At 32.0% G+C, this 10,511-nt stretch overlaps 1 protein-coding gene across 1 annotated transcript; it reads right to left on the bottom strand.

Annotated features, from left to right (window-relative positions):
- Positions 1–8,068: 8,068 nt before the first annotated feature.
- On the bottom strand, positions 8,069–10,164 carry LOC126839523 (uncharacterized). The gene is made up of 2 exons (XM_050574875.1): positions 9,697–10,164; positions 8,069–8,960 (listed from the first exon to the last, which is right to left on the bottom strand). The coding sequence occupies exons 1-2, from the start codon at positions 10,128–10,130 to the stop codon at positions 8,075–8,077; spliced, it is 1,320 nt and encodes a 439-aa protein (XP_050430832.1). The 5' UTR covers positions 10,131–10,164; the 3' UTR covers positions 8,069–8,074.
- Positions 10,165–10,511: the final 347 nt, after the last annotated feature.

The following is a 10,511-nucleotide window of genomic DNA, read 5'->3' as shown; positions in this document are numbered from 1 at the left end:
CATTTACATTGTCAAGTTATTAAACGAGGTTCTATAAAAGCTACAAGCTGTCAAAGATATAAAATTATGTTCCGGTGCAGTGCAGTGAGGGGATCACACCCATGACGGACTGACTGCTAGGGCTAAATTAAGGGGCCTACAGGGTGGCTTAAATTTGTATAACTACCCGAAGATCAAAAGAGCGGTCGCACCGTAAGCCATGAAAAGCCATAGTCACAAGTATCTATAGTATTAAACTTTAAAAAAAAAAAAAAAAAGTTTAAATCGTGTTAAATTAAATTCTACATCTATAAACGATAAAAAATAGTCAGTATATAAAAATGTATGTACTGTACGACTAGAAAAAGTCCCAAATTCTATTTAGTGCTATTTTTTTTTCAATATTTTAGCAAACACCTGCGAAAGTCGAAAAGAAGTATCAAAAACTTATTATGTGCGTTATTACTTTTCAATAATAATAAAAAAAATATGTAAGTGTTTGAATTGGTATTTTGTTCGCAGTAACTGTAATAAAAAATTAAATTAATAATCCAAAGCGATATTGGAGTATAAAAAATCATGTTCTAGAAAACCTAAATGGATGCATGCATTAGGCAAAAAAAAAATAGGAAACAGCTTTGTCGCTTATGGGAATAAAAAGATTAAAACTTGAAATTTTATAAGGTGCAAAATTGACTTTGATTTGGTAAATTGTAAATGATTTATATTACCCGGTCAACGCATCCGTCACGTCGGCCCCGTTGTCGAACAGAAATTCCAAACAGCGACTTAACTTGGAAATTTTAACTTCAATAAAATCTAAAACCGACTCTAGCGACGGGTTGGTCTTGTTTCTTTCGACCATCGCCACTATTAAGACGGTGAATTTGTCGAGTAGTTTCAACGTTTCATCCAGTATTTGGGAGACGATCAGTTTGAAGAGTCCCGGGCTGCTGATTGGGTTTATCGTTATTCCCTTGACTGTTGCATACCCTTCCTGTTTGACACGAGCATCTACACTGTCTATGAAACATTTAGGCACTATCGACTTGACGTCCACTTTTGAATCGGTTTCGGGTATTCTTATCACATCTTCGTGACAAGTGACAAGGTACAATAAAGTACAGCTGGTAGTTATTATGAAGGCAATAAGGAATTTCATCATTGTGAGATTTTTTTGCTAGATCTCGTGTGAACTTACTCGACGATTACTTGTACTAACAGTGGTGGGTTTTTCTTTTTGCATACTATTGAAAGAACAACGCGCTGTGCAAATACGACAGGCGTCTACATGAAAATTGAATATCTATTTAAACAGCATCATACGTGTATTTCATTTTGCATGTCTTTTTTACTCTAAGGTTTCTTATACGTCATACTATAATATGTATAATATATTGTAATATATATATATATATATATATGTATAACAAATGTATTATAATTAACCTAGTTTTTTAAATAAGTTTAGCGATTTAAATACAAATTAAAAATATCCTAAAATAATATCTAATATTATTTTATCATTCTATTATCTAACATAAAAAAACATGTGTAATATGTAAGTATTCCGTAGCTATATAATCGCGTTGCCAAAATTTTATAATTAGCGTTGGGAATCCTATAATGCGATTTTTTACAAAAAACGCTTTTTAAGTAACTCAAAATTCGGATTGTTACCAAAAGTATTGCTGATGAATAATTTTAAGAAAAAATCCCTTTAACCTGGTTCAATCAAATGCTTTCGGTATTTGGAAAATATCTCTTCGGTATTGTTATTGTTTTTCCATTTTTACACAAACATATTTTTCATTTATTAACTCATTTAGTTAAAAATTAAATATTTGTCTAAGCGTTTCTTTTGGCATCTTTAATATATATATATATATATATTCTAATAATATTTAATTTTTAAAAGAATTGAGAACAGTAATGATATTACATTATTATTTTACTACAATTTATCTGAGTATTTTTATAATATTTATACATGGTCAGACATAGAAATATTAAATAATTAATTTTATGTATAAAAAATATTGAAAGATTAACAACCATAGAAATTAGTAGAAAATAATCTTATAAAAAAGGAACAAAAAGTGTTTTTATACTAAAAAAAAGGTCATACAAATATTTAACAACAACTGTCTAGTTTCTATTTATTTACACCGGCTATATGATGATTCTTTGAGCAGCATTTTCATTACCTCCACGTTTCTCTCCATGTTATCGATGATATTTATTTGAGTGATAGAACCATCAGTTAGTGTGTTGGTAATCATTGTCGTATCAAGTACGATACCCGGAACGTGCTTTATGAAATATTTTTCAAATTGCTCTAAAAATGGCGCCACAGTGCTGGGAAAGTTGTTTGGATTGTATATCTTGCAATAGCTAACATAATCTTGTAGCACTTTAATCGCCAGGCTACTGTGTAATTTTTTAGAACTCTTAAGTCGTTTACTGTAAAAAATCCAATTTTCGAAATAATGTACCAGCGTTAAGAAATTGTCTACGAATTGGTTAGCCACGTTGATCTGTGTAGCGCTGTTTTCTTTGTTTGAAAAGTCTACGATGAGTCGCAGTATCAGTTTCAAAAAAGAATACATCATGTCGGTTGCCATTTCCATAATGACATTGTCCAGTGCTTTTCCAACATAAGCATAAAAATTCATCACTTTCACCGCATCAAATTCACGTGCGAAATGTAAATATATATTTTCATTATCTAAAGCTAGGACTTTTTTAAAATAAACTGCGAAATTCGAGTTGGATTCTAATAAATTTCTCCATTTCAAACACTTGGGCAATATCCACACGCTGGATTTTACAAGCAGCGGTCGGTGAACTTTAAAATTATCTTCTAAGGCCTGTTCAACTTCCTTGTATAATATCTGGTACGTTTCCACTGTCGGCACTAGTTGCAAGTACTCCAGCCATTGCTGCTTGTCGATTCGGACAAACATAATTTCAACGATATTTTTGTAAGTATAATATTCCCCGTAGACGGTTTTGAATGTATATTTGAAATCACTGTAGAAAATATACCTATAACAAAAATATGAATGAAAACTCTATGTTAATTTATAAGTTAACAAATTTTAGCTAATTCTCCATAACCAGTTTTGTAGTTTAAAGTTATGATGGGAGGGGAAACACGGTAAGTAATGTTCTACATATAAAAATAATAATACACTCTACCTTACCTCCTGCCCTAAACTTGAAACTTCAAAAGTAGTTATCCAAAACTGTTTATCGACTAGGCAATATTTTTAGTATATCATTCTCAATTCAAAATGCTATTGAAATGTATGCGTTACGATTTATGTTTCAAAAGTTGCAATAAAAATGGGAGGGTTTATTATATTACATTATAAAAAAAAAATTTTACTTTTAATTAAACTCTATGATATATTAATTGGCTCACGATAAAATGATCACCGACACCCTGAATAGTGTTAACTTTAAAATTAAGTTGTTTTAGTGATTTACATTCTGTGCACTTAAAGCAATTGCTTTTTACAAGAAAATTAAACGAAATTTGATGAATTTAAAAGGCAACACTTAAAAGCAGTTTTGTTTTAACCGGTGTTGGTTTTTTCGTTATAATAACAGGGGTCGATTTTTCCGTTTATGTGCCAAAGCAAAGACACAAAAATGTCAAAATGTAATTAATAATGCAGTGTGATGATATAGTATAATATAAAATCATGTTTTTGAACACTAAACGAATGCCTGCATAAAAGCCAAATAAAGGAGAATAACAACTTTGTCACTTATGTAAATAAAGCATTCAAATTTAAAATTGTAAAAGGTTCAAAATTGACCTGGCGTTAGTAAATTGTAAGTGATTTATATTACCCGGTCAACGCATCCGTCACGTCGGCCCCGTTGTCGAACAGAAATTCCAAACAGCGACTTAACTTGGAAATTTTAACTTCAATAAAATCTAAAACCGACTCTAGCGACGGGTTGGTCTTGTTTCTTTCGACCATCGCCACTATTAAGACGGTGAATTTGTCGAGTAGTTTCAACGTTTCATCCAGTATTTGGGAGACGATCAGTTTGAAGAGTCCCGGGCTGCTGATTGGGTTTATCGTTATTCCTTTGACTGTTGCATACCCTTCCTGTTTGACACGAGCATCTACACTGTCCATGAAACATTTAGGCACTATCGACTTGATGTCCACTTTTGAACCGGTCTCGGGTATTCTTATCACATCTTCGTGACAAGTGACACGGTACAATAAAGTACAGCTGGTAATTATTATGAAGGCAATAAGGAATTTCATTATTGTGCAATTTTTTTGCTAGATCTTGTGCGAACTTACCAAACGACAACGTACACTAACAGCGATGGGTTTTTCTATTTACATTCTATTGAAAAAAAATACTCGCTGTACAAATACAACAGGCATCGGCATCAAAGTTCTACTATGTCATACGTGCGTATAATATATATGTATGTATATAGATTACAGAATAATGTATTGTTATAGGATGGTAAATGGGTCAAAACGCTAAACAAAAACGAATGTTTGGAGCGACGCCCGCGAATTTTTTTTATATTACACTGTACGTCTAGTACGATAAAAAGAATTAAAAAAACTAATACCTTAAGCCAAACATAAAACTGTCTTGTTCAAAATGTAAAGTCAACACGAGTATTGCGAATAATATCAAAGCGAAAAATCAAGACACATTTGTCGGATCAAACGAGGTTCAGTAGAATTTAATACAATTTATCTGATTTTTTTAAAAATATTTATACAATATGGTCTAACATGGATAATATATAAAATAATGAATTGTATTGTTTAAAGAATAACGAACGATTAACAACCTTAGAAAACTGTTTTATAATAAATGGACAAAAAGGTTATATATATATTTCAATTTTCATTATTTTTGTAACGATAAAATTTAAATATAAACTGAACTTTTTATCTATTCAAATAAGATGATGGTGCTTTTTGATTTAAGAAAAGGCCATCGAAATAATTTAAAAATAAATTCAAGTTTCTATTTAACTACATTGCTCATATGATGTTACCTCGAGAAGCATTTTCAGTACCCCCAAGTTTTTCTCCATGTTATCGATGATACTTGATTGAGTGATGGAATCTTGTCTTACTCCGTTGATAATCTTTGCTGAATCAAGTACGATACCCGGAACATGGTTTACGAAAATGATCTTGAATTGCTCTAAAAACGGCGCCACTGTGCTTGGGAAGTTTCTTGAATTGTAGTACTTGCAATAGTCAACGCTATCCTGTAGCGCTTTAATTGCCGGGCTACTGAGTAATTTTGTAGAACTCTTAAGTCGTTTACTGTGAGACATCCAATTTTCGAAATAAAATACCGACGTTAAGAAATTTTCCACGATTAGATTGGCTCGGTTAATCTGCGTAAAGCTGTTGTCTTTGTTTGAACGGTCTACGATGAGTCGCAATATGAGATTAAACAACGAATTCATCATGTCGGTTGCCGTTTGCAAAACGATATTGTTTAGCGATTTTCCTACTTTAACATAAAAATCCATCACTTTTACCGAATCGTATTCCCACGTGATTTGTAAATATTGACTATATAAATTTTCATTGTCTTCTACTATAACTTCTTTATAATGATCTGCGAACTTCGAGTTGGATTCCAATAAATTACTCCATTTCAAGCACTGGGGCAACAACCATTCGTTGGATTTTACAGCCAGCTGTTTGTAAGTTTTAGAAATGTCTTCTATGGACTGTTCCACTTCCGTGTACAACTGCTGGTACGTTTCCTCTGTCGGCACTCGTCGCAAGTACTTCAGCCATTGTTGCTCCTTGGTTCGATCAAACATCTTAACGATGTTGCTGTAAGTGTAATTTTCGCCGTAGTTGGTTTTGAAAATATATTTAAATCCGCTGTAGAAAATATACCTGTTAAGTAAACATGTAGTGTTTAATAATTGTTTATGTGAACAATCAAAATTTAGCTGTGTCATAACATTTCAAAATGTTATAAGGTTCAAAATTTACATGGCGTTAATGAATTGTAAGTGATTTATATTACCCGGTCAACGCATCCGTCACGTCGGCCCCGTTGTCGAACAGAAATACTAAACAGCGGGTCAACTTGGAAATCTGAAGTTCAATATAATCCGAAATGAACTCTAGTGACAACCTGGTCTTGTTTCTTTCGACCATCGCCACTACTAAGACGGTGAATTTGTCGAGTAGTTTCATCGTTTCATCCAGTACTTTGGAGACGACCAGTTTGAAGAGTCCCGGGTTTCTATTCGGGTTGATCGTTGTTCTTTTGATGGTTCCAAGCCCTGTCTGTGTGACATAAGTATCTACACTTTTCATAAAACATTCAGGCACTATCGACTTGACGTTCATTTTTACACTCGTCTCGGGAACTCTAATCACATCTTCGTGACACGTCACACGGTATATTAAAATACAACTGGAAATTACTAAGCAGGCAAAATGGAATTTCATCATCGGATAACTCTTAACTTGATCTTGTGCGAACTTACTAAACGACCATTTGTACTAACAATGATGCGTAAATGCGTTTTTAATTTTGCAATTAATTATACAAAAAAGCTGAACAAATATTTGAGTCATTAACGTTATAATTTAATTATCGGCATACGTGGCTCATATTTAACATTTATTTTTTATTGTAAACTATGTTCGAATTGTCTCGAAAGATATTTTTACAATTATTATATTTACAATATTTTTATAAGGCTGAAATAGTTTTTTTTTTGTCTAAAATATGTAATGTTAAAATGTATGTAATAGCAAGAAAATCTATAGATTGATTTATACGAATAAATTCTGGAATTATTCTTTTAGGATATGTTTTAAAAATGGTTTAAAAATATGCACTTACAATTAGTAAAGTAATTCTTAGATAATATCTACAAATTTCGATTTGAAGAGATTAAAATATCTATTTTAAAAATGTATATTTAAGAATTCCAAAAAGTCTAAAAGGTAATGGAGGTAAAATGCTAATTAAAAACACCAAGTATAATATTTAATGGGTTTTAACCATTAATCCATGTAAATAGATTTTCGTTTAAACTAGCGTGAAAATAATATTTTTTATCGATGTTTATTGGACATACTGATAATTATTAATTGATATATTTAAATCAACATTTGTAATGGTACTGCTGTAGGATTTAATGGTGTCTCTATTAAGACTTAATTTTTTCAAAAGTTATTTGGAGAATAGAAGGCAAACTGTTAATGGCATTTATGTCGGTGAATTGTTATTAAACTGCGGTGTTCTTCGAGGAAGTGATTTGGATGTAATATTATTAATTTTAAGTACAATTTTAGGTATTTCCGGTATTAATCTCTATATTTTTGTAAAATTTCTCGAAAACTTATTTTGATAACTTTATGAAAATTGTAAACTTTATCTTCATCACAATCATATGCTTTTAGAAGATGGGTAATGCAAATGTATAACGTATAACTTATTATAGAGGAACTACATGACAGTGCGGGTAACTGAACAGGGCACCTGTTGCGAAATATAAATAAACTAGTCAACTATAAAAAAAACTTACTACTAAGCTCTAAGCAATTATTCTATTACACTTATCCTAATTCAAGCTAAATTTGGAAGTCTTGCATCATGTTTTAATTACACGATAGTATATTAGTAGTGCAGGCTAGGTAGATTTTCCACCATAATAAATTTATTATTTTTTTAATTTTATTTTTTCATTCACAATACAGTACGAGATGTAAAACGGATTAAGTTAAAAAGTCAAAGTTATCTGAGAGTTTCCTTCAACTTCATTGTATAAACCAAAAAAAAACTATTCACATTTTAATGAATTGAAAACAGAAAAGACATTACTATATATTTTATTATTATTTTTCTGAGTTTTTATTTAATATTTATATACATGGTCAGACATAGAAATATTAAATAACTAATTTTACTACTTAAAGAATATTAAACGATTAACAAGTTGAGAAACTAGTTGAAAATGCACTTTTAAACTTATTGAAATTGGCCAAAAAAATTGTACATCATATGTATTAAAATTTAAATAGAAACTGGAAATTGTATTAAATTAATTTTATTTGGTTGATGTGTCGTCGAGCATCACATTAATTCCTTTCGTAATCCTCTCCATGTTGCCGATGATATTTATTTGAGTGCTGCCATCTTGAACTAGTTTTTTGGTAATCATTGGCAAATCAAGTACGATACCCGGAACATGCTTTTTGAAACTTTTTTCGAGTTGTTCTAAAAACGGCACCTCTGTGTTGGGGAAGGTTATTGCATTGAAGTTCTTGCAATAGTTAATATAATCCTCTAGTACTTTTATTGCCGGGCTGCTAAGTAATTGTGTAGAACTCTTAAGTCGTTTACCGTAAGTCATCCGATTTTCGAAATGAATTACCGACGTTAAGAAAGTGTCTACCAATTGGTAAGCTAGGTTGAGCTGTGTAAAACTGTTGTCTCTGGTTGATAGGTCTACGATGAGTCGCAATATTAGATTCAACAAGGAATTCGTCATGTCGGTTGCCATTTGCAGGACGATATTGTCCAGTGCTTTTCCCACGTTTACATAAAAATTCATCACTTTTACCGAATTAGTTTCACGCGCGATTTGTAAATAATGATTATACAGATTTTCATTGTCAATAACTGTAACCTTGAAATAATCTACGACCATCGAGTTGGATTCAAATAAGTGTCTCCATTTCAAACACTGGGGCGACAACCACTCGTTGGATCTTCCAACCAGATGTTGATAAGTTTTAGAAATGTCTTCTAAGGACTGTTCTACTTCCGTGTATAGCTGCTGGTACGTTTCCTCTGCCGGCACTCGTTGCAAGTACTCCAGCCATTGTTGCCCCTTGATTCGAACAGACATGACATTACCGATATTGTTGTACGTGTAATATTCCCCGTAGTAGGTTTTGAAGATATACTTGAAATCGCTGTAGAATATATATCTGTAAACAAAATATGTACTATTTAATACTTATTATCGTAAACAATAAAAAATTGTCTTATTCAAATTATTCGTGTCACGTTTATAACTTGTTGCCCGATTATAATTGTAGCTGGTACTTATGAAAGTTATGCTATTTTATTATTGTAGTTAAACAATTTAACAAAATCTAAAATTGTAAATAAAATCAAAAATTTTAATTTGAGATCGGATAAAGGTGAAGGTTTTATGCATAAAGATTTTTAAGATTTATGAGTTTTTGCCCATTGGTTTTTGTCAGTCAGTACATCTGACAGGTATGACATATTATGGTTATTTGTAGTCTAGACTTTTGACAAGTATGATATATTATAGCGCTAAGAACAGAAAAAAATTCAAATTTTAATTCAATGTGAATGAATTATATGTTTATTAAATTTTCCATTAATTTAACAATCACCCAGAAATGACGAAAATAATTATCAGAACATTATTTTGTTATTACTTTAAATTAAAACAAAAAATATATGTATTAGAATTGCTAACGTTTTTTTCGGAGTAACCGAATTGAAACATTTAATCAATAATCTAACATGTTATAACAATATATAAAATCAAGACGTTTGGCACCAATTGGTAGCCCGTGTGGTGCCGAAAAAAAAGGAGGCCAACATCTGTGTTAATAAACCCGATATTCAAAATTTTACAAGGTTCAAAATTAAGCTCGCGTTAGTAAATTGTAATTGATTTTTTTTTACCCGGTTAACAGATCCGACACTTCGGCTTTGTTGTTGAATAGAAATTCCAAACAGCGACTTAACTTGGACATTTTTTGTCCAATATAATCTAAAATGAATTCTAGTGACGTCGCAGTCTTGTTTCTTTCGATCATCGCCACTACTAACACTGTGAATTTGCCGAGTACGTTTAACGTTTCGTCCAGTATTTTGTAGACGACCAGTTTGAATATTTGCCGGTTTTCGTTTGGGTGTGTCTGTCCTTCTTTGGCGATTTGATAACCACTCTGTTTGATGTAATTATCCACACTTTCCATAAAACATGCAGGCACTATCGACTTGACGTCCACATTTGATCTCGTCTCGGGAATCCTATACACACCCACGTTACACGTGACATGGTACATTAAAGTACAGCTGGAAATCATTAGGAAGACAAGACGGAGTTTCATCATCGTGAGATCTTTTACTTGATACTGTGCGAACTTCTTAAGCGGCTACGTGTAATAAGATCACACGAGTTCATTTTTTTTTACATATTAGTGGAAAAAACGCGCTGTACAAATATGTGGATATGGCATCAGCATCAAAATTTATCTGTTGGTCTGGCTACGCGTTTTTTTACCTTGGAATCTAGTGTAACTTTTATGCGGAGCCTAGAAGCCAATGGTTTTACTATGATGTCAGCTTTTTTTATAGTCTGCACCTTTTTCATCGTGTAGCGATTCTACATATAAAGCAGAATTGTTTTTAAGTTGATTCTTTGAGAGGGTAAAATAGGAATAATTCACTGCTTCACCCTTAAAATCAGGTGGGAGGGGACCTGACGAGTTTTC

Source organism: Adelges cooleyi, unplaced genomic scaffold, assembly GCF_023614345.1.
Source record: "Adelges cooleyi isolate 19-005CV unplaced genomic scaffold, UGA_ACOO_1.1 ACOO_flye_CR_arks_rails_tigmint_CR_PRNA_306, whole genome shotgun sequence".
NCBI lineage: Eukaryota > Metazoa > Arthropoda > Insecta > Hemiptera > Adelgidae > Adelges > Adelges cooleyi.
Note: the sequence above shows the minus strand (reverse complement) of the source record. Positions and strands in the feature narration are given on the sequence as shown.